At 49.8% G+C, this 24,285-nt stretch overlaps 1 protein-coding gene across 2 annotated transcripts in view; it reads left to right on the top strand.

Annotated features, from left to right (window-relative positions):
• PLXNA2 (plexin A2) overlaps positions 1-24,285 on the top strand; it is a 219,016-nt gene that overhangs the window by 6,255 nt on the left and 188,476 nt on the right. Inside the window, exons 2-3 of one of the 2 annotated variants that reach the window (XM_032289098.1) lie at positions 6,980-7,081; positions 19,507-20,774. In XM_032289098.1, coding sequence (XP_032144989.1) covers positions 19,542-20,774 — 1,233 coding nt within the window. In that variant the 5' untranslated portion in view covers positions 6,980-7,081; positions 19,507-19,541. The remainder of the gene's footprint in view (positions 1-6,979; positions 7,082-19,506; positions 20,775-24,285) is intronic. The other variant, XM_032289097.1, reaches the window with a different exon arrangement.

Below are 24,285 nucleotides of genomic sequence, written 5' to 3'. Positions count from 1 at the left end.
GGCAGCGCTGGAGTTATTTTCTCTCAGTCAATATCCTAGAGCAAGCTCTCCAGCGTGCACACTCCCAAGGATTTTCATGTTGTAGTCTATGTAAATTGCATCCCTTTCTGGTACCTCTGGAGCTGGCGTGTGGAGGTCAGCATGGTGCATCAGGAAATATTATTACTCATCTATGTTCACATGTAAGTGTCCAGAATCCTGTTATGCACCTACTCTGATCTGAATGAAGATATTAAATGGGAGGACCTGAGAGGGAAGATTTGGATTTTATCCCTACATGTTAGCTGAGCAGGGGAGTCTGTCCACTCTTCCGGCTGCCTTTGCCCTGTGTTTGCTACCTGGAGAAAAAGCCACTCTCTTTTAAGTTTTCTGTCCATAAAGAGGGCAGAGGGATACTAATGGAGGGAGGTTAGAAGGGTGAAGATTTCAACTCAAAGATACTCTCTAATCCTATAACGGAAAGTCATGCTCTCCCTAACCCTTGACTGAGGCTGTGGGAGCCACATCATCAGTGATGCTGTCAAGGAACTAACCCCTCAGTGGGAAGCACAGAGCTAAGGCCATACTTGGGCTTCAAGAGATTCTTGGAGATTCTATACCTTTAAGAATGGGTCGGGCACAGTGGACACCTGTAATCTCAGCACTCTGGGAGGCCGAGACGTGCGGATCATGAGGTCAGGAGTTCAAGACCAGCCTGGCCAACATGGTGAAACCCCGTCTCTACTAAAAATACACAAATTAGCCAGGTGTGGTGGCACAAGCCTGTAGTTCCAGCTACTCGGGAGGCTGAGGCAGGGGAATTGCTTGAACCCGGGAGGCCGAGGTTGCAGTGAGCCAAGATCACGCCACTGTACTCCAGCCTCAGTAACAGAACAAGACTCTGTCTCAAAAAAAAAAAAAAAAAAAAAAAAATGATGTAGGTATGTATGGTTTTGTATTTCTGAAGAGAAGGAATTCTTGCCCCCTCCACAATGTGAGAACCACTGGATTCCAGCCTTGCCAGCCTCTCCTCACTGTAGTTTCTGCTTCTGCTCTGGCGGCGGAATGGGGCTTTGGATGAGGAGCTGTAACCCCAGAGCCTCTGAGAGTCATAGACAGCTCACTCACCGCGTGAACAAGAGCATGCCAGGAACGGCTCAGAATGTCAGGGGAGCCCATGGACTGTGGTTGCTCTGTGACTCTGGGCAGGCCTTTTTACCCTTGAGCAGGGGCCAGAGGCAGCGGCTGGCCAGGCAGTGTGCTCCACCCTTTAAGGGAGAGCGGGGAAGGGTCAGGAGCAGAGGAAGGGGTGTGTAGCAGAGCCCTGCCTTGCCGGGTAGAAGCAGGGGGACCAGCGGGCAGACAGAAGTGGCGAGAGGGGACGCTGCCGCTTTGAAGTGGTTTCCTGCTTCATAAAAGCGAAAGGCCTCGGTAAATATTACGTTGGCCTCTGACCTCCCACCTCCCTGACTGCTCCCCCAGCTTCCCATTTTTTTCTCCTGAGGAACAAAGATACCTGAAGGAGAAGAGCCAATGTTTTGACTGTCACTGAGAACGGGGCTCTTAGTGGGAGCCCAGCCCAAGCCAGACAGGAAGGCCCAGGCTCCATCCCTGTCCGCAGGCAGGAGGCCCCTCGTGAGTCCGCACAGCTCTGCCTCCAGGTCTCGCTCCATGGTTTTGGGCAGTGGTGTTTTTCAGGAGCAGGGCCGGCTGGGGATTTCACGGTGCCCCGACAACACTGCCACCCCACCCTCACTCCAGCTGTGGAACACTTGCTGACAAGTCCCTTCACCCTCTGTGACATCAAAACCCAGGCTACCAGGTTTCCTGTAAGGCAAACACCCGGCCCCTGAGGTTTACCTGGAAATGAACAAAACTTGAGTCTACCGCCCGACGCTGGTGACCCCCAGGGTGTCAGGTTCTTCAGCCTTCTGGGCCCAGAGACTTAGAGAGAAAGGTCTGAGCTGCTTGTGGAGCCGGCAGCCCCTCCCTGGCGCCTGCCTGCAGGAGGTTTAGGCTCCTCTGAGACTATTGAGAGCAGATGGTCAGGAAGAGCGGGTGTTAAAGAACCGGGTCCTAACAAGCAGGAGCTAAGTGCCTGCCTTCACACTTGCAGCCCTTCCCGCTTCCTAAAGACTTCTCACCTGTGGACCAGTGCTCACCCTCCATTTGTTCCCTGGTCCCAGGAGGAAGATAAGAGGTTAGTTATGCTCTGGCAGAACTGCCTCGTGCCCCTTAGCCAGCACCTTGGTTTCTCCGTCTGTAGAATGGGGTGAATACTCAAGCACTCTCACCTGTATTTGGTGTCTGGAGCCAGGCCCAGGAAGGCGGTGTTAGGGGAGATGGAAAAATGACAAGTGCTGCAAACAGAGAAAAGTATTTGAAGTCTTGGAACAGGTAGCAGCAAAACTAGGGTTATTTTTCCTCCTGCTCTCCAAATTTGTTTGGAATTTTCTGAGAAAGAGTAAGATTTTAGTCAAAGAAAATCTGTATGCTAAATTATAAAGGGCTGAAGACTTGCTGAAGACTGGAAATAGAGAATCAACCGGGGACCTTCAGTGAGGCCGCATGCAGGGCTTGTGGTCAGCATTTAGCCGTGGGATTGGAATTTGAATTCTGACTTTGCCACCTTTAGGTTTTTAGTGCCTTCAGCTCTAAGAGTGGAGATGAATGACTGAATGACACTGCTATGGGACTGGTACGTTGGCACTGCTATTGGAGTCAACCCTTCATGGAAGAAGGAAAGGCAGAGCTCATGGGTGTCTGGCTACAACAGGGCTTGCATCTCTCCTGCAGAGAAAGCTCCTAGGGGTGGGGACATGGAGGGAGCACATACATCACAGAGTGTGTTAGGAGTGGAGTTCAGGAGCCCGAGATGGACCCTGGAGCTCAGGGGTCAGATCCTTGGTAGCACTGATCATCCATCAAAACATAGCAGGATGTCTGGGGAGAAGCATCAGCTGCCTTCTAGTAGATCAAGAAGCTCCCCAAGCACTGCAGGGGGCCTTCTGTCTGTTAGAAGTGCAGAGAGTGGCAAGGGGCCTGTGAGAGGAGGGTCCTAAACACCCCACAGCACTGTCCAAGAGCCTGCTGCAGAAAATGGGGGAGGGGAGGCAAGATGTCTTGATTTTCCTTTCTAAATATCATTTTTTAAGAGTTTGAATTGCAGAATAAATAGGTGTTCGGTGTAGAATACTTGGGAAATGTTTTGAGTATTTGATGGTAGCTTTTACCCAGGCCCACAGAGTAGATGTGAAGCCTAAGTCCAAACTGGGTAAGAGCATTGTCCTGAGTCACACAGCAAGCTGCCATTCATTGCCCTCCAATTGCTAGGAGGTTTGTCTGCCCCAGCCTCCTCTCCCACACTCTCTTGATCTGCCCACTGAGCCACTTTTTCCTTTCCGGTCTCTTGTCCCCTGCATGGTGCCCAGTGACCTCCCCCATCTCTATCTCCCTTGGTTTTGAGCAGACAGGCATCTCCCGATGAAGCAGTATTCCCTGTGAGAACTGACCTTTCCTCTTCTCTGCCCATCTGCCGGCCCATAGCACTCACCATGGCCCTTCCATGGTGCTGGGCAGTGTGGTGTAAAAAGGCCCCCCCTTTTAAATAGCTCCAACCAGCTTTCCTCCATCCACAGCAAGCCTTGATATTTGCACAGTCAATGGCTCTGGCAAGGCCAAGCTGCCCCTCCCTCCCCGAGAGGCACTGTGGGCACTGTTTGTGTTTCAGTCTCTATAGACTCAGCATTCACAACTTGAAGAGGCTGAGACAATGACCCAAGCAGCTGCCTGCAGACTGTGCTGGCTGGGAGGCGCAGACAGCTCCAGTCTCACAAGGCTGCGAGGGAATCAGAGGCAGGGAGGGTCGGCCCAGCCTGGGTTTGCACACCATGCACCTGGGAGCATTCTCAGGCAGCTGTGACTGACCTGGAGGGAATGAGGGGGGCTGGGATCCAGAGAACCTGGTCTAGGCTGCCCGATTGACTTCCACTGCATACTCACAGCTTCCTTGGCCAAGTTTGCCACCAACTGTGCAGTCCCTGGGGGCTTGGAAGAAAAAGTAACGCCATGGGGAAGCAGCCATGTCTGGCCCAGGGATGGGAAGAGGCAACATTTGTCTGCATAGAGAAAAATAGGAAGCTTCACCTGGGAGAAGAAAGGTACATTCCTTGCAAGGAATTTAAAAGTTGATGCAGCATAATTTCATTTGACTGAACAAGTGTTTATAGAATATCCACATACCGAGTATGATGGGGGGAAACAAGTCATTTTCCAGGCTCTTGAGGAGAGTTCAACATGGCAAGAGAGGGTATGAACACAAATCATGGTCCTCCAAGTCGCAAGAAGACAGGAGGGGAGAAATTAACCAGAGTTATCCCAGCCTGGAAGGGCTATATAGGGAGGAAATGGTCTCTACATTAAGGGAATTCAAGCAGAGGCTAGAAGATGGCCAGATCTTGAGAAAAGATTTCTGCATAGAGCAGAAAGATACCATAGCTGATAGCTGAGGTCCCCACCCACCCTAAATCCTCTATGTTTGAGTCTCCCTCTTTGCTGCCCAGTAAATTCAAATTCAGTGGAGGAAAAGGCTCTGTTATGAAGCGGAGTGTCAGGTCCATATAATTTAATTCCAAAGTAAGTAAAGTTGGTTCTCATACCTTCAGGCCCATGGCAGTCTCCTCTGAGCAGGGTGCCTGGAAGGCAAGGCTGGGATTAGCCCTGGTCTCCTCTGGAGTTAGAATTCTCCTAATCATGTTAAAATTAACACTCTCTCTACAAGCAGGGGCAGACCCCTCTGAACTGAGATTTGGTCAATTCTCTGCTTGCACAGCTCTAACTTCTAATCATTGTCATAAACAGGACGGAAGCAGCTGCTCTCTCCAGTCTATTATCAGCTTGGTTGGAGACAGAGAAATTTAAATGACAGTAAGATGCTTAGCAAAGAAACGAAAGTCAGTGTTAAAACTAAAGAAAACAAGACAGCTTGTTTCATCGAAATAGAAGGGTTATTAAACAGCCCTGAATTAATCAGTGATCTGCCACTGTCAGGAATTGAAGAGCAGCAGGGCCAGGGCTGAGATCTGGAAGGAGATGGGTAAGGAAGAGGAGTCTGAGCTAGGTAGGAGCCTCCTGCACGCTTGGGCTGGCTGCAGGGACTGCAGAGGTCTTCAGAGGGGTTGCTGGCGGCTAGCATTCTTGCCCACAATAAAGGGCCCGCTGGGGAGAGGGAGACTGGCACAGTGGTCGCTCCCTACAGATTTGTGCTTTTGCATCCTTTCTATCTGCCACCACCTGTGCAGGCCCCTGGGACCATGTCCAGGCCTCAGCCCCTCCCCAGCCCTCCTTCCCACCCGCCAGAACTGGGTAAGAGCCAAATGGCATTCAGTGGATAGCCAGCAGCTCCCAGCCCCAGGCCTTTTCCTCTCAAGGTTCACAAGGGGTCCCCAAGAATTCAACTGAGTCACAACTCCTTAGACCTCACCTCCATTCACAAAGAGTAGTAACAGGATATCCCAACTATGGGCAGAATCTTGCTTATGTGCAGGCGGAGAGTGTCCTCTTGAGTAAGTGATCTCTTCCAAGATACAGATGCCAAGTTGGTGGCACCTGCAACGTGAGGCAGCAGAGAATCAAAGTGACATGTTTAACTCCAGGACCCCCCCAAGTCCAAGTCCCACTTTCACATCTGGTGCCTTTGCCAAAATATTCAGCCTCAAAGATACCTAAGTCCTCTCACCTGTAAACTGGCAATGTGAATGCTGCTCTCAACTTCACCAGCTTGCGGAAGGGGCACATTAGTGAGATGATGCATATGAAATTTTTAGGAAACTATAAAATCACTGCACAAATGCTTGTTCATATTACAATGGGGTCCTTTTCAGATTCAGAGCCAAACATCAGAAGAAATCTTTTCCAGAGGGCACGGAATGCATCTGGGAGGGAAGCAGACAGACGTGCTCACACCTTGGCGGGGGTGTGGAGGGAGGGCGGGTGACCCCGCACATCTGCGCGCACATGTGCCTTCATCCGGTGTGGGACATGTTGGATCTTGAGTCAATCACTCCAGGAGCATTTTCTTTGCTCCTTGACCTCCACATTCTTTCTCCTAACCCCTCCCTCCCGCTTCCCTCCTGGGTCCCTCCTGGCTGTTTACCCTTTTCCCCTGCTTCTCTCTCACACCCCATTCATCATCCACGGCCAGATTCTCACTCAGGGAGCTCTTTTCATCTCCTGCCCCAGGTCCTCCCTCCCAGGCCTGCCATTCCCACCCTGCTCCCCATCAGCACATTCTTCTCCCTGTCTCAGCCTCTCTGAAAACTGTGCCCTTCACTCTCCCTCACAGTGGGCTGAGGGATCGGAGAGGTCCGGGGCTGGACTGATAGGGCCTCGAGGATCTCAAATGTCCATTTCCTGTACTCCCTCACCAAGGGGCTGATACCACTCCAGGTGCTTAAGGGTCCTCCAGGCCAAGTGCCTGTACATCTTAGCACAGAAAAGCCCTTTAAGTGGTCAGACCTCTGTCTGGAGTCCCAGCCGCCCCCTAGTTTCCACGTGCCTCTTTAATCCAGCTCCATGGCACTCCCCTTGCTTGGTGTGCGTGAGTGTGAGCGTGCCAGTTACTTAGGAGAAGCTGCCTGACAGCTGAGGATCTCTTCTGCAAGCGCTGAGAGTCTCAGACAAAGAGGGAAAAATAATAGATGCTGCAGGTGGGAAGATACAGGGTGGGGACACAGCCTACTTAAGAAGCTTCCTCCTGAAAAGGAGTTAGAGCTTTTTCATAGGAAGGCTGGCTGTTGGTTCAGAAAGGCACTAGCGTGAAAGAGAGGCAGGGAAAGACAAAGAAGGCAGAGGAACTTCATTCTGTGTACCGAGGACCTATATGGGAAAGGCCCAGAGAATGCAAGGCCCCAGCCCAGCCAGCTGGTATCTCAGCATCTCCTCCTCCTCCTCCGGACCAGTTTTCTGCTTTCCTCCTCTACGCCCTTCTGTGCTGCCACAGGTGCCTGGGCAAACCAGCAAGAGCAACACAAGTGGTCCTAAATCACCTCAGGGCCATGAGAGGAGGGGTGGCCTTGACGTCATGGGACCACCGAGAGAACTGGTAGGAACGGCTACTCAAGAGCTCAGGTCAGCGTGGGGAGAAGGTGGGACCAGCAGCACTCTGTCTGTTTCTTCAGAGAGAACTGGATCTCGGGAGGCAGGCGCTGGTCACACATTCTGCTACACAATGATCACTGCTCTCTCGAGCTAAAACAGAACCCTCAGAGTTTGTCACCGTCATATAAGGCAGCCAAGGAGATGATGTCCTTGCACAGTGTTTCTCCAAAAGCAGAAAGAAACACGAGTAACTGGTGTTTACTCAGAGCTCTAGAGTTTACAAAACAATTTCATGTCCATTATCCCATTGATTCTCACCACAACGCTGTGAGGTGTCATTTGACAGCTGAGGAAAGTGAGGCTCCAAAAGGTTTAATAATGTGTTCAAGGTCGCCAAACTCGTAAGTGATAGAATGAGACTTGACCCCAGGTCTGTCTCCAAAGGCCAAGGTCTTTTCTTCTCTGCACCATCCAGCACTATAAGCTTGACCTCCTTGTTGAAGAACCTGTTCTGAAAACTTACAAGGGGACTTCCCCCACCACCAACCCCACTCTGTTGGAATTTGTCATTTTTTATTATTATATGCTTTTTTTGGTCAGTCTTGCTCTGTCACCAGGCTAGAGTGCAGTGGCGCGATCTCGGCTCACTGTAACCTCCGCCTCCCAGGTTGAAGCAATTCCCCTACCTCAGCCTCCCGAGTAGCTGGGACTACAGGCATGTGCCACCACACCCAGCTATTTTTTTTTTTTTTTTTTTTTTTTTTGTATTTTAGTAGACACGGGGTTTCACCATGTTGGCCAGGATGGTCTTGATCTCCTGATCTTGTGATCTGCCTACCTTGGCCTCCCAAAGTGCTGGGATTACAGGCGTGAGCCACCACGCCCAACCTATTATATGCTTTTTATGTGGTCCATGATGTTATATGGTTAGTGGCTCTGGAGATCTCTTGCAAAGACCTTTCCTGCACAAGTCTGGGTTATACATTCTTCAAAGACAGAGTGGTATCTTCCCATTCTTCTTCATCTTTCTTCCCATCTCACCCATCTAACCTCACCCAGTGGGCTCGAGACGAATAATAGCCAGAATCCTTCCCAAATGGTTCACCTCCTTCTTCACTACCTCCTACAGAGCAGTCATGACAGATCCCTGAGCCAAACGTATTAGTTCAAATCATTTCTCGAGGCAGCCTAGCAGGAACGGTGTCTGCTGAGGAAAAGCAAATGAGCAACTGGGCCCCCTCTCTCGCTGCTCTGGACAATTCAGGCTGAGCACGATTTTGAGTGAGAGTTATCATGTTAGCCCATCACAGATACCAAGACGTATGAAATATACTTCCTGCCTCCAAAGAGCCTCTAATTCAATGGGGAGATAGGAAACAGTCACATAAGGAAGACAGTCAATGCTGCAATGTAGTGTGTGCTACAATCAGTGTGTGCTCAAACCAGCAGTTTTTAATTGACTTTGGAGGAGAGAAAGGAGATTGGAGGTGGAGAGGGCTTAGGGGTTTACGAGGCATTGAAATATGGGCTGGGTATGGATAGGCAAAGAAGGACGTGGAAACAAGCATTCCAGGGCAGGGTGTTTTGGGGACTCAGCGGACCAACCAGTTTGTTGGGAGAGGTGGGCATTGAGGTTGGAGAAAGACAGAAGAGCCAGCTGGGGAAGGACTTGAACTTGGGTGCTGAGCAGTGCTGAGTCTATCTGGGCAACAGCAAGGGGCCATAGAAGGTATTTCCATAGGTGAATTTCACACCTTGGCCATGTGCCTGGCAAAGTTAGACAATGAGTCTGAGGCACAAGAAATGAGGCAGCAAGAGACAACTTGCAGGAGATCGGTGGCTGGATCTTGGCTGCCAATGGCTTTCACCAGGGTCTGTCTCAGGAAGGCCTGGATGGTGACAATGTGACTGTCTTACAAGCATTATTTTCAGGGAGACAGCACGGGGATTCCTGGTGAAGAGCCTTGCCCTTTAGGGGACCCTAACTTCTGTAAGCGAGCAGTACTAAACACTGCACATCATCTGGCACTAATGGCCACTCTCCCTGAGATGGAGAGGATGCATCAGGGATTGGGAACGATCCTTGTCCCTAGAGCACTTCGGTGGCTGGCCACATGAGGCCACTGAAGGTAGAGAGGAAGGTCTGCAAAAGAAAGCGGGAAGTTCGCTCTCCTGGGTCTCCTGGGAGCCATTAACATTTTTCTTCAAGAAGAAAAAGTTGTGGATGGCTTCAAAGGAGAGTAAGTGGGGTTTTAGGGTCAGCTCGTGGACTGAGGGTTGACATGAACGCCTGGTGCTTTGTTCTGGTTTTTTCTTACTGCCTCTTTGTTCCTCCTTTTCCCTCCCACTAGTGTACATTAGAGCAGTGTCATTATTTTTTGAAAACGTTATGTTTCATGGCAGTATAATATGCCATGAGATGGAGTAACCGTAATTTATTTAACCATTTAGTTGAGCACTTTTTAAGCTGACTCTCCTGCCCCATCTCAACCTCGACGAGTCCCTGGCTCTCCCTTGTACAGTGAAGCTAGGATGAGAGACATTTCCAGACTCTTTGGAAAGAGCATTTGGAATTGCTCTGAAAGGCGGCTGCCAAGCTAGCAAGCCTCTTGCCACAAAAAGAAAACCCTGGATTCCACCTGGTGCTTGATACCCACGGCTCCTGTGTGCCCCATCCCAGACTGCCTGGTTACCAAAATAAAGGATCAGCTCAGGGTAGACATAAACGAAACTGTGGAGCCTCAAGTTTTGACCTTTAAAATAAAGTACTTGCCAAGTCTTACTTAACATTCTGGTGAGTTCTCCCAGACCAGTGATAAGAAGATTTGGCTGAAAAATACGTCTTAAAAATCTAGGCCGTGTAGAAGAATAGGGAACGCATGGGCCTCAGAAATCTTGGCTTCCCAGCTGATGCTTGTCAAGCTAGGCTTCCTGAGACTTCATTTCTTCATCTTTGAAATGGGGATGGTCTTGCTCACCTTGCAAGGTCATCACAAAACTATGGGTAGCGTAGAAGGGCGTCTAGCATAGCACCATGTGGCAGTTAGTTAATAAATAATAATAATAATAGTAGTAGCTACTCTTCATTGTGTTTTTTCTAGAAAACAAATGAGAGTTGCTAGTAATTTGCTACTCATGGGGCCATCACAGTATGAGATGTGCTGATATGAATCTTGACTTGGCTTAGCAAAGCCATATGCCTACTCTTACTGCCTTTTCCTGCCTTTGGAAGGGGACTGAAAATGCCTTTTTCTGTCCTTTAATCCCATAATGTCTACCAGAAAAGTAACTCAACTGATAAGATGGTTTAAATAGGGTCCTGCTAGAATCACGGAAGAGGCAGCGTGACCTTTCTCGGACTCCCTTAGAACAGAAGGCAGGAGTGCTCCCAAGGCCTGCTTCTCATAGCGTCAGACCCCTGTTAATTTGGAGAAATTCTTTCTGACCCAGTGGGAAGGTGGCCATGGCAAAGCAGGGCTCCTTCCTGACCCTCCCCCAAAGGGGGTTGAAGAGGACAGAGCCTAAGGAAGGGGGAGCAGGGGACGGGGGAGCAGGGAAGGCAGCTGCTTGAAATTGATTGCTCTTGCAGTTTAGTTTATACCATGTGGCTCTCCCAGCTCTGCCCGGGTGGCGACCTTTAGATAATAAAGGGAATTCTGGGAGATTTCTGACAGGCCCATGACATATGGGGCAGGTCTGCAGGGTCAGGCGGCGTATCTCCCTGCTCCCGGCCCCAGGGTAATGAATCTTGTTTTGACTTTGCAAAGCCAGCTCAGCCAGTGCCCCGGAAAGAAACAGAGCCCCCACCAGCCCCTCAGATGAGTGCACATCTTGGGACCCTTCATAATTCAGGGATACAGCTCCAAACTTTTATAGCCGGTGAGTGGAGAGGACAAACACCGCATGTTTTGCTAAGGCCCTGGGAGAGCTGGTACGGTTTCCAGGGCTCTAGCAGAGCCTACTGGGAGACCTGGGAAAAAAAAACAACAGAAATCTCTCCCTGACGTGAGAATCAGTGGTCCCAGGACAGGGCCTGTGCCTGGAGGAGGAGCGGGGTGGGAGTTGGGGAGATCTCACCTTGGGTCTGGCAAGTGGCAGATTCACTCTTCTGGGCCGGAGATGCAAAAAAAAAAAAAAAAAAAAAAAAAAAAAAAAAAAAAAGGTGGGGGGGGGGTGGCGGGGGGGGGGTGGGTAGGGTCCACTCTGCAGGAAAAGCAGTATTCAACACATCCTAATTCTCATTCCAAGCTGTCAAGGGCAGAGCAAATGAGTCTCTGGGCTACTGTGTTCTGCTGGGTGAAGGCAGCAGGAGTGAGGAGCTCCTGAGGGTTGATAGCCACCCATCTCTGCAAATGTGCATGTGCATGCACACCACATCCCTCTTCTTTAAAAAAACAATTTCTGAACCAAGAAGTTTGAGTGCCTTTCTCCTCCCTGCTCTATTAGTTTGCCAGGGTTGCTGTAACAAAGTATCACACACCAGGTGGCTTAAATTTCTTTTCTGCAAGTTCTGAAACTGGGAAGTCCAAGATGAGGATGCCTGCAGGGTTGCTCCCTTCTGATAGCTGTGAGGGAAGGAGCTGTTCCGGATCTCTTTTCTGAGCTTGTAGATGGTCAGAGGAGGATGTGGGTGTTTCTCTTTACATCACCTGGCCTCTGTGGGTGTCTGTCTCCATCTCCACATTTCCCCTTTTTTATGAGGACACCAGTCATACTGAACTAGAGCCTACCCTAATGACCTCATCTGAACCTGATGACCTCTATAGAGACCCTGTCTCAGGGACGGGCGTCGTGGCTCACACCTGTAATCCCAGCACTTTGGGAGGCTGAGGCTAGAGGATCACTTAAACCCAGGAGTTCAAGATCAGCCTGGCCAGCATAGTAAACCCCATCTCTAACAAAAAAAATTTCAAAATTAACGAGGCGTACGCGTGTGCCTGTGGTCCCACAGATCCCTGTGGTTCCTAAGGCTGATGTGGGAGGATCGCTTGAGCCCAGGAGGTGGAGGCTGTAGGGACCTGAGATCGAACTACTGAGCTCCAGCCTGGGAGACAGAGCAAGACCCTGTCTCGAAAAAAGAAAAAAACAACAAAAAAACAAAAATCACAAAAGACACCATCTCAAATAAGAACACATTCTGAGGTACTCAGGGTTAGGCTTCAACACAGGAATTTTCAGGGGACACAATTCAGCCTTTAACTCTATCTCCCCCTTTCTTGCCAATACCCAGCCCCTGCACTTGCGCCCTGTTGCCCTGCCTCTGTCCACCATTGCAGAGACAGAGGGTCCCTCACTGTCACGCACGTATATGGGATCCAAGGGCCTTGGCCAAAGCTGAGAGCCGCACACAACCCCCCTCCCCCAGCCCCTGCTGCCTCACTGGCTGGAGTATGAGTTCCTTCCTCGTTACTGATCGGGACTGTGAGAGCCTCCCCAAATTTCCATCTCTTACTCCTTGGCTATTAGAGCGTGGATGTAGTTTATCCCACCTGTGAAGGGAATCACATATCTGAAGACAAGCAGGAGATCTACCTTCTCATAGTGACAGAGGGTGACAGGGTAGAAATTGTCACCCAAACTTCTCTTGATATCTCCTGGAGGGGCCACAGAATCATCTGTGTCACCTTCGCAGAGAAGGCTGCCAAGGGTGCATGCAGGCAGAGACCTGTTTTCCTCCCCTCTTGCCTCCACCTTCCTTCTTCTTCACTCTGGGGCAAGGTGTAGCCACTCAGCTTCACATAACCGCACAGAGTCTAGGGAAAAAATGACATTCGATTAATGAAGCAAACGCAGCTGGTACAGAAGTGACATCTAAATTGTTCCTTTGGTCCCGTTATTTTCTGTAGGAAATTCTTTCTCTCCTCACCCCCCTCCCCTTTTCCCTTTAAATCGTGTGCATAAAATACGCTAATAACAATCTTCGGTGTCTGTGCATGAGTGACAGCTGAAATAAGAAAAAGACTAATCGTACCTCCTGCAGCCCTGTCACATGGAGATTAAATGAGTCTCTCTCCCCACCCCCTCCCTGTTCCCCACCCCCTGGCCCCCACTCTCTCCTCTCTCTCTTGGTTCTCAATGAGAATCATGGGCATTTGAATAATGATATTATAGACGCCATCAGGGTGACAGTGGGGAAAAAATCAGCTCAAACCCATGATTATTCCTTCACTCTAATAATTATTTAAATACCAGATAACTCCTTTCACTCTAATTGAGGCCTTTCAGCTGTCGGCATTACCCGGGACTTTCGCGTTCGCCCTCTTGCTCACCTTGTGCTACCCAACGTGCCTGGACTACCTCTGAGGTCGGTGTTAGACAGAGCGACATGCGGAATCTTGCACGTACAGCTGCACAAGGACTATGAAGACAGGTCCTTCAGTAGCATTCCACCCACAAGGACGAGGTGGAGCCGCAGACTCTTACATTTAGACATTTTATTCTCACAGAATTCTTAAACCAAAAGGAGCCTTCAGAGGTCATTAGGACCCATCCCCTGCCTCTAGGTAAACTTATTCCTAGGCAGTTTCCAGGAAAATTCAATATCAGAAAATTTCAGAATCTTTCATTGGCAGGATGCTCTGGTGATCCTCTCTAGACAGAATGTCCCCTTAATATCTAACTTTAGTCCCCTCTGCTGCAGTTCTAACTCTTTGGGAAGAAGGAACTTTCTGTGCATAGACTAAATCTGACCTGTCCATGGGGTTGTGGCACTGGGACACCATAGCCCCCAAGTTACAGTGTGGGTGATGGTCCTGAGTGTGACATTTGCCTGGGCCTGCCTGGGCCTGGAGGAGGACAGAGGCAATCATTCTCTCCAACAGGGAAGGGAGCCATTCGGACATGTGTCTTTAATTCATTCTGCCCCTTAATCCACCCCTCTTTGAATCTGCCCTGAGGATTCCCTCCCTGTCCAGGCCCAGTGCCACATTCACTTCTGTGTATCATGGGACCACCATCAAAGGCACCTACTTCTTTCCCCAAAATAGGACAGCATGAAGGCAAAACATAACCAACTCCCAGGATCCTTCCCCCTACAACAGAGGAAGCGCCAGACTTTCTGTCACAAGATCTGGGTTCAGATCGCAGCCTGTTTCTGACTCATTTTGAATCGCCCTGATCAATTTCTTTCCTTTCTGGGGGCTGTGGTGTCTTTCATATTAAAAGAAAACACATAGTGGGTTGGAATAATCTTATAATCTCCCTCAGCATTTATCCAGACTTCCCACTTTAAAGGCACTACTCATTAGAAGGAAGAGCTGAAGAAGACGGATTTCTCTGTACCATGGGAAAGGAAGGTTAAGGGACCAAGAACAGCTGGTAATTTCCCTGACTTCACAGCCCTCATTTTCATGCTTTTCCCTGCCTGGCTCCTCAGGGTGTGTGAGGTACCTCGCAGGTGCAGTAGTAATAGTAGACACCCTTTGCTATTGGTTTTATGAAAACTATTAGCTCCAGGATGGTGCTGAAGGTGATGACAATGTCGGTGACAGGCTTGTTAGGAATGCAGTTAGTGGCGATGGTGGAGCTATAGATGGACCCATGGGTATGCGAGCGACCAACGTGAACTTTGACTCATTTGGCAAAATCGTATTTTGAAACTAAATTCTCTTTCCACCACGTCCTTTTTCTATAAGAGGAAGCCAAGTGGAAGCGTACAGACATGTGCACTCAGATCTCCTGAAAAGTGCAACAGGAGAGGGTAGCAGGGAGGAGGGAATCCTCAGTGAGCTGAACTGGAAATGCCTGATTGTCATTTCTTTCCTGCTTTGCCACTGACGCCCACAGCAGCTGATCAGGAAGGTATCAGATGCCTTCACTTGCTGTCACTAACACCTGCCTCCTGAATCCCGATTGGGGAGATGGTGTCATCAGGCCCTCCACATAAAATATTTAGTGGCACTTGCTTCCCAAAGAGGCAAGTGTGGCCTCTCCTCGGCATCAGGAATGCTCCGAGTTACATGTCCTGGGAGACTGTGCTGTTTAGGCAAGAGTCTGCGAGTAGCATCAGGGAGACTTGGAGTGGAGAGATGGAAACTGGCAGAACAGAGACCAGGCAAGTTTCAGCTCTTGAGAAGCATGTGACTTCATGCACGAAACAGAGAGGGATGTGACAGAAAGAAGAAAGCATCATTATTAAGAGAAAACTCCTGAGGTTGACCCTGGCAGAAAACTGGGGCTAGGAGGAAGCGCTTGTAGGTATGCTAAGTCATGGGCACGTATACTTACCAGACTTCTACCAAACTATGGATGGGAAATTCATTCTAAGACAGATGATGGGATGGATGGAGGTGAGGAGCTAGAATTTATGACAAATAAATTGCTAATAACAAAGGTTCGTGTATCTTGAACACTGAAGATGGCCAGAAACTGTTCTAAGTGCTTTATATGTATTAATTGATTTCATTGTAATGATCCTATGATGTAGCTACTAGTACTAAACCTGTTTTATATAGACAGTGAGATAGCATCACAAAATGGCTAAGTCCCTTGATCAAGTATACACAGCTATAGGCTCCGTCAAACACCTAAGTTCAGAGCTCATGCATTTAACTGTTATATCACACTGCCTCTCAGCAGAGGCGCAAAGGTGGGCTCCCTTCCTCCTTACTCAGAATGATGATAGGAGTCCTGATCTTTGGCCACTGGGCTCTGCTTGGAACAGCTATTTAGTCACATCAATTTGGCATAGAAAGAAGAAGGCTCTCAACGTGCCCTTGAAGTCAGCTGTCTTTAAGAAGGCCACACTCCCAAGGTGGGGTGCAAACCTCCCCTCACTGCAGGAGACTGTGCCTCCTCTTGATGCCAGTGTCCAATGACAGCTGCTCCCAGGTGGGTGGTCCCCAAGCCCTCTCAGATGAATTCACTTGGCTGGTTACCAGGAGCCGCCTGTCCCGAAGCAGATGCTGCTTGAGGGTGAGAGGAAAACAATCCAGCTAAAGTGGTCTGTTTAAAACTTTTGGCCTGAAAAAATAAAAAATAATAAAAAATAAAAAACTCCTGGCCTAATCAGCCTCTCCAGGTTGGACAGAAAAACCTCAGCTGATACTGGAATCACAGATTCTAGGAATTGAAGGAACAAAGCTTCAAGGTAGAATTTTATCTGAAAGAATAAATCTTATAGGTTGACTAATTGAAATGCCTTTTGTTTTAAGAACAAGTAACAGGCTCATGGAAACGCCAGACTGGTCTACAGTGAGTAACACTACAATTCATGAGTCACGCGGCAGAATTTGAACCCAGGGATCCTGAGCTTCCCACTGTGACCTCATGCCTCTAGACATCAGGACAGTTTTCTCATTCTCTAATTCTCAGGATCCTGCATCTCCACCAGCCTTCCTGCAGTATGTGGAGACGCTATATTGGGACTTGTGCAGTAGTATGACAGAGAAGATGACCTTGGATCTATTTCTTTCCCCTTGCCATGTGCTTCCCAGACTGAGCTCTGTCACCAGGTAAGGGAGGGCTAGGGATCAAAGGCCCAACCGCAATGTTCATCTCATTGTGGGTGGGAAAGGGAGAATATAAGCAAAAGGGGAAGTCAAGAGCTGGGGCAGGAATTCCGAAATGCCATCTCCTATGGGGTCTTCAAAGATAATAGGCCACAGTGGCTCATACCTGTAATCCCAACACTTTGGGAGACTGAGGCAGATGGATCACGAGGTCAGGAGATGGAGACCAGCATGGCCAACATGGTGAAACCCCATCTCTACTAAAAATACCAAAAAGAAAAAAAAAAAAAAAAAAGCCAGATGTGGTGGGTCATACCTGTAATCCCACCACTTTGGGAGGCTTAAGTGGGTGGATCATGAGGTCAGGAGTTCAAGACCAGCCTGACCCACATGGTGAAACCCCGTCTCTACGAAAATTACAAAAATTAAGCAGGCATAATGGTGCATGCCTGTAACCCCAGCTACTCAGGAGGCTGAGGCAAGAGAATCGCTTGAATCCAGGAGGCGGAGGTTGCAGTGGACCGAGATTGCGCCATCGCACTCTAGCCTGGGCAACAGAGCAAGGCTTCATCTTAAAAAAAAAAAAAGATAATATCAAAAACTAACATAAGTTAAGCATAAGTTAAGTGCTCACTGTGTCCCCACAACCGGGATCAGAGGTTGGTCTCTACATTGTCTCATTTACTGTCCTGACAACTTGACAGGTAGATGCTGTAGCTATTCCCCATAATACCAGAAAGGGACATGAGACTTGACTTGCCCCAAATCCCAAATTTGTTCCCAAATTCTGCCTAACAACAGCAAAAGCCACTCACTATTCAAACTGTGTCTTGGGAGGATACAGAGCAGGGAGGTGAGGTGATCTTAACCTCAGACCAGGTCCTTTGATGTTCTCTCTGCTGCCAGGACCCCGTTCTCCCACTCTCGACTCCGCGAGAAGGAACCATTCTCCACCTGGAGTCCAACGACCTTTTCTTCCTGGAGACAGGGGCATGCAGAGAATGGCCTCTTGCAATTCCCCGTCCAGCTGGAGAATTTAAGGATTCTGTTATTTCCTTTCCAGGGCTCCTCTTCAGGAATTCACGTCCTGCTACCGGCCTCAGGACATAGCTAAAAATAACCTCTGGTTTCCAAACTGAAAGCTCTGTCTGTTGGGAGGCTTTGCCGGTGTGCGCGTGGGGCCGGAAGGGCTGTGTCAGGGTAGCTGAGGTCAGCCTGAGTCTCATGCCGCTGTTGCCTTCCTCTTTCCAAGGAAGCCCAAGGCCTCATGAGTCACCCCGAACACCGGGGGAGTCGGGTTGGAGGAGGGAGTCAGGTGGGACCTGCTGTGGCACCATGGTGGCTGCCAAGCTGAGGAGGCGAAACTGAAGAACAGGAAGGGTCGTTCCTAAAGAAACTCTAGGGGACTCCCTAAGGGGTGTCTGTTCTAATTATAACCCAATTCAGCAAGACTGGGGAGTTGAGGGGCACAGACAGGCCTCTCCTAAGCTGCCTTGGAGCAAATTCTCCGTCCTCTGGGTGTTTCCGTCCCTGCCACCTTATGTGCCCAGAGTCTGTCTGGACTTGCCTGAGAAGATGCCGGGTGATCTGTCCAGCTGAGAAGAGATTTCCCTGCAGGGGAGCTCACTGCCTTCTCCTCCTGGTGCCTAAGTCATCACCCACTGTCCTTCTCCATAAGTCAGGGCAGCACTGTGATAGTGATGGGACAGGTCCTGCTCTCTGACCTCCAGTTCCTGCCCCTTGCCCAGCCTGCCCCTGGCTATAGGCTGTCCTCAGGAGCCCCACCTTGCCCCTCTGGGCAGCTTCCTTGGAATGGGGAGGAGTGAGCACCAAGGCTCTGGAAGCGGAGGAGCCTTAAAGCCTGAGAGTCAGGAGGCAGGGGGAAGAGTAGAGGAGTCAGGGCTAGAGACTGGACTTTGAGCGTGGCCCACTGAGGTCCATGGGTGATTTTATGGATGCTGAAACAGTCAGGAGGCCCCAGCAGTACCTGACATGAGACTAAACCTCACTCACCACCCTCTGCTGTTCCCCACATTTTCCCAAACCCAGTACCCCTGCCCCAGGGGGCTGAAGCTGGACTCAGCCAGCCAGTACCCCCTAGCAAGAAGACTGGTTCTCTGTGTGTCCTGGCTCCCAGTGCACTCCCTGCAGAGAGGCAGAGGTTGAAGAAATTTCCCCAGGACCTGGCTGCCTGGCAGCAGCTGGGCATCCACCTTGAGAAGGATGGGGGATCGCGGGAGATCTGCCTATCCCGCAAGGGCTTTTCTGGCCCCGGAATGGCACATGTGGGAGTCCCAGTCTTGTTGGCTACAACATGTTTCTCTTTCCTAACAAATTCCAACAGCTAGTGATCAGGGGTTTTTGTTGCTGGAGAAGAAAGGGCTGAGGGCAGAGAGGGGCACTCTCACTCAGGGTGACCAGCTCCTCGCCTCTGTGGATAACAGAGCATGAGAAGGTAATGAGATGCAGCCGGGTGAGGTGACGGAAGTCTAAAATAAGAAGGAATTTTGTGTGCAGTGTCAGACTCTGGGAACAGTTGACCTAGAGAGCCTGGGGGAGGGCCTGCCTGATAAGCTTTCAATAAACAGGAGCAATTTCCACTGGACTGGGATAAGACGTGCCTGTTGGGTGGGGAAGACTGGCTTTAGTCCTGACATTGGATTGACTGGCTGGGTGAACTTCAACAGCTTTTTAACCTCTCTGAGAGATGAAAACGATGGCTTAAGAGGCCAGAAATAGAGATGCTTTGTAAAGTTAAAAAAAAAAAAGTATTTTACAGCATAAAGGCGAGAGATCAAAATAGATAACAGGATTCCCTGAACATTCCTAACAGGGAGAAAGTATGTTAAAAATAGAAAACCCGAAGTTCAGAAGGAACACTCGCAGAGCTAAGCCGGGTTGGGGACCCTGGGTCAGGCCAGCATCTTCCCTCCTCCCGGAATGTATTTTTGGTCTGACCACTCTGCCTTGTGTTTTGCAGAACCATGTGAGGGCCAACCCGGGAAGGTGGAGTAGATGAGCAGACACAGGAGCCGTCTCCTTACCGCCACCCCGCTCAGCATGGAACAGAGGCGGCCCTGGCCACGGGGCCCGGAGGTGGACAGCCGCTCTGTGGTCCTGCTGTCGGTGGTCTGGGTGCTGCTGGCCCCCCCAGCAGCCGGTATGCCTCAGTTCAGCACCTTCCACTCTGAGAACCGTGACTGGACCTTCAACCACTTGACAGTCCACCGAGGGACAGGGGCCGTCTACGTGGGGGCCATCAACCGGGTCTACAAGCTGACGGGCAACCTGACCATCCAGGTGGCTCATAAGACAGGGCCAGAAGAGGACAATAAGTCTTGTTACCCACCCCTCATCGTGCAGCCCTGCAGTGAAGTGCTCACCCTCACCAACAATGTCAACAAGCTGCTCATCATTGACTACTCTGAGAATCGCCTGCTGGCCTGTGGGAGCCTCTACCAGGGGGTCTGCAAGCTGCTGCGGCTGGACGACCTCTTCATCCTGGTGGAGCCGTCCCACAAGAAGGAGCACTACCTGTCCAGCGTCAACAAGACGGGCACCATGTATGGGGTGATCGTGCGCTCCGAGGGTGAGGATGGCAAGCTCTTCATCGGCACGGCTGTGGACGGGAAGCAAGATTACTTCCCGACCCTGTCCAGCCGGAAGCTGCCCCGAGACCCTGAGTCCTCAGCCATGCTGGACTATGAGCTACACAGCGATTTTGTCTCCTCTCTCATCAAGATCCCTTCAGACACCCTGGCCCTGGTCTCCCACTTTGACATCTTCTACATCTACGGCTTCGCCAGTGGGGGCTTTGTCTACTTTCTCACTGTCCAGCCCGAGACCCCCGAGGGTGTGGCCATCAACTCCGCTGGAGACCTCTTCTACACCTCCCGCATCGTGCGGCTCTGCAAGGATGACCCCAAGTTCCACTCGTACGTGTCTCTGCCCTTCGGCTGCACCCGGGCCGGGGTGGAATACCGCCTCCTGCAGGCTGCATACCTGGCCAAGCCTGGGGACTCACTGGCCCAGGCCTTCAATATCAGCAGCCAGGACGATGTCCTCTTCGCCATCTTCTCCAAAGGGCAGAAGCAGTATCACCACCCGCCGGACGACTCTGCCCTGTGTGCCTTCCCCATCCGGGCTGTCAACTTGCAGATCAAGGAGCGCTTGCAGTCTTGCTACCAGGGCGAGGGCAACCTGGAACTCAACTGGCTGCTGGGGAAGGATGTCCAGTGCACCAAGGCGGTAAGGAGGCACGCACCTCGCTCTGCTCCTGCTCCATGACACAGGTTCCAACCTTTCTGTCCATGCCCTAGGGCACACCTGCTCCCAGATCACCATGGGCCTGAAATGAAAGAGGTTTTTAGGACTCAGGTTATCAGGTGGTAACCAATAGTGCAGGGTCTTACATACACCAGATACTTTGTACACGTGTGTTGATTCATTGTCATTTCAAATGTATGTATTGAGTGTCTACATCACATTAGGTGCTATCGTAAATGCTACAGGCTTCAGCCGTCAACCCTACAGCCCTACACAGCTCGCTGCCCTTGTGGAGATTACATGCTACTGGGGTGAGACAAATGAACATGTAAAATATGTGGTTTGCTAAATGGTGATAATGGCTATGGAGAAAAATAAACAGGGAAGGGTGAGAGGCAGCTGCTGAGAGGACCGACTCACTAAGAAAGTGGTGTCTGAGCAAAGACTGAGGATGGGAAGAATGGGAGCCATGCAGGTATCTGGAGAAAGTATTCAAGAGAGACAAAGAGCAAGGAGAATGTGCAAAGAATTCAGGGCATGCCTGGGGTGTCTGGGGAACAGTAAGGAGGCCACTGCAGCCAGATCAAAGTATGTGAGGGAAAGAGTAGCTGGAGATAGGGTCCATCAGAAGTAATGGGGACCAGGTCATGTACACACAGAACCGTAAGCCACTGTGGTTCCCAGTGAGGGGGTCAAGTGGGCATCGGAAATCTCAGTCAGAGGGGAGGGAAGGGAGTCTAGCTTGAACGATTGATGGAAAACGGGGGAAGAATCAGGAGTGTGGGCAAAGGCAAAGGAGGAGGGGAAGAGAAGCTCAGAATCTCTGCTGAGGACCGCAGAGACAAGAAATCAGTGGCAGGCACTGCCCTGTCAGAGTCTCATGGTGCTGCCATCAAAGTATTCACGATCCACTCATCCTTCCTTCATTCATCTAACCATCCAACCACCCATTCATCTATCTATCCACCCATCACTCCTCCATCCACTCCCTTCCTTCCCTCCTTTCATTCTTCTATCCATCTATCCCTCCCTCCTCCTTCCCTCTCTCTCTCCATGCATCTCTCCATCCATCCATCCATCCATCCATCCATTCATTTACCCATCCTTCCATTCGCCTGTCCCTGTTCCTTCCCTTCATTGTTTTCTCCATCCCTCCATCCATCTATCTCTCTATACACTCATCCTTCTTTTTTCTTCCCTTAATCTATGCCTCTGTGTCTTTATCTATCCATCATCCTTTTGTCCACCTAGCTCTCCATCTATTCATTCATCCCTCTTTTTTTTTTTTTTTCGAGACAGTCCTGCTCTGTCGCCCAGGCTGGAATGCAGTGGCACAATCTCGGCTCACTGCAACCTCTGCCTCCTGGATTCAAGCAATTCTCCTGACTCAGCCTCCTGAGTGTCTGGGATTACAGGTGCCTGCCACTACTCCTAGCTCTGTTTTGTATTTTTAGTAGAGATGGGGTTTCACCACGTTGGACAGGCTTGTCTCGAACTCCTGACCTCGTGATCTGCCCACCTCGGCCTCCCAAGGTGCTGGGATTACAGGTCATCCCTCTCTTTATTCATCTACCATCATCCATCTACCCATCCCTCCATTCATTTACAAATAGTATTGGAGATCTTCTGAGTGCCTAACGCTCTTCTAGGCCCTGGGGATGCAAACATAAAAAGACATGATTGGCTGGGCATGGGGGTTCATACCTATAATCCCGGTACTTTGGGAGGATGAGGCGGGCAGATTGCTTGAGCTCAGGAGTTTGAGACCAGCCTGAGCAACATGACAAAACTCCATCGCTACAAAACATCAAAAAATTAGCTGGGTGTGGTGGTGTGCACGTGTAGTCCCAGCTACTCTGGAGGCCTGAGCATGGGAGATGGAAGTTGCAATGAGCAGAGATTGCATTACTATACTCCAGCCTGGGTAACAGTGAGACCCTGTCTCAGAACAGGAAAAAAAAAAGACAGGATCACTACCTCACAGATCTTATAATCTAGTGAGAGAGAGAGAGAGAGACATCTGACATCTGGCAACATAATGTAGCAGTAAGAGTTTGAGCTTCCGAGGCAAAAGCCAGGATTCAGATTCCATCTGTGTTTCTTCCTGGCTTCCTCAGAAGCAGCTTACCATCTCTATATTCTCATCTGTGAGATGGGAATAATAATGCCTAGCTTATGGGATGATCAGATGAGATAATACATGGAGAGGTGAGCACCGTGCCTGGAAATGTTAGGTTTATCATGATTAGTTAGCAAGGAACGTGACAAAGGCAAAAGTGAGTTTCTTGTACACAGTGCTGAGGGCTCTGGATCTGTAGCCTAGAAAAATTACATGAGACCAGGGGGCCCATATGGCTATCTTCCGAGTACTCTAAATTGAGGTGCCTGACATTGGGACCAAACACCAGTACTTGAAGCAAGAAAACATCATTCCAAGGCTCCGCTTCTACTCCTGTCATTTGCATGGTGTGGTAGAAGAGTCGTGGTTAAGGCTTTGAAGTAAAACAGATGGGGATTAAAAATCAGTCCTAGCACTTACTCCTTGTGTGACTTTGGGCAAGTTATGTACCTGGTCCGAGCTGTAATTTTTTCATCTTTAAAACAGAGATAATATTATCTTCTTTTCATGGTTATTATGAGGATCAAATGGAAAATTTATGTAAAATGCTTAGCACAATACCTGGAACATAATAAGCATTCAATAAATAGGCAGCTATGATTTTTAATATTAATCACAGTAATAAAAAGCCAGGCATTTTCTTAGTTACCTACTTTTGTAAAATGAGGAAGCTGGACTAGATAGTCTCTATTTTTTTTTTTTTTTTGCAACAAACCTCTATGGCCACTGGCTCTAACCAATGGGGAGAAATGGGGAGGAGATGTAACCCTCTGTAAAGGTTAAACCCTTGCAGCGTCCAGCCTAGTTCCCATAACCCAGAGGGGGCCTTGTCAGTAGGAAACTGCTGATTCCTGCCTGCTCCTGAGCCAGAGGAAAGAGGAAGATGACACTCTGCTCCAGCGCAGAGAGACAAGCCTGGGCTAGTTTCAAAAGGACAGCAAAGGCACCGGGAGAGAGGTGACAGTGAGTGGGGCCAGAACCTCAGAGTGGAGAGCCCCTTGCCTCCCCGCCTTCAGCACCACATCCTTCTGGTGCAGGGGACTGCAAGAGGAATGGTCCCTTAAAGATCCTGACAGTCCAAAGGACCAAGACCTGGGGACCCAGAGACATTTTGGTGGCCTTAAATGAGAATAAGGATAAATGAAAGACACCGAGGTCCTAGAGCTTGATTTTAACATGACTCTGGAATAATATGGAAATCTCAGGGCAAAAATTTGAGCTATGATCCCAGAAAAGGGAGGAAGAAGGGAGCTATCACTCATTGAATAGCAGCGGTGTCCTAAAGGCTAATCTTGGCCATTTAAGTGTTATCTCACTTGCTCTTCACAATGACCCCATAAAGCAAGAGTGATCATCCCCATTTTACGGATAAAA

Source organism: Sapajus apella, unplaced genomic scaffold (genome assembly GCF_009761245.1).
Source record: "Sapajus apella isolate SASKATOON/1434 unplaced genomic scaffold, GSC_monkey_1.0 scaffold22, whole genome shotgun sequence".
NCBI lineage: Eukaryota > Metazoa > Chordata > Mammalia > Primates > Cebidae > Sapajus > Sapajus apella.
This window is presented reverse-complemented; position numbering and strand designations above follow the sequence as displayed.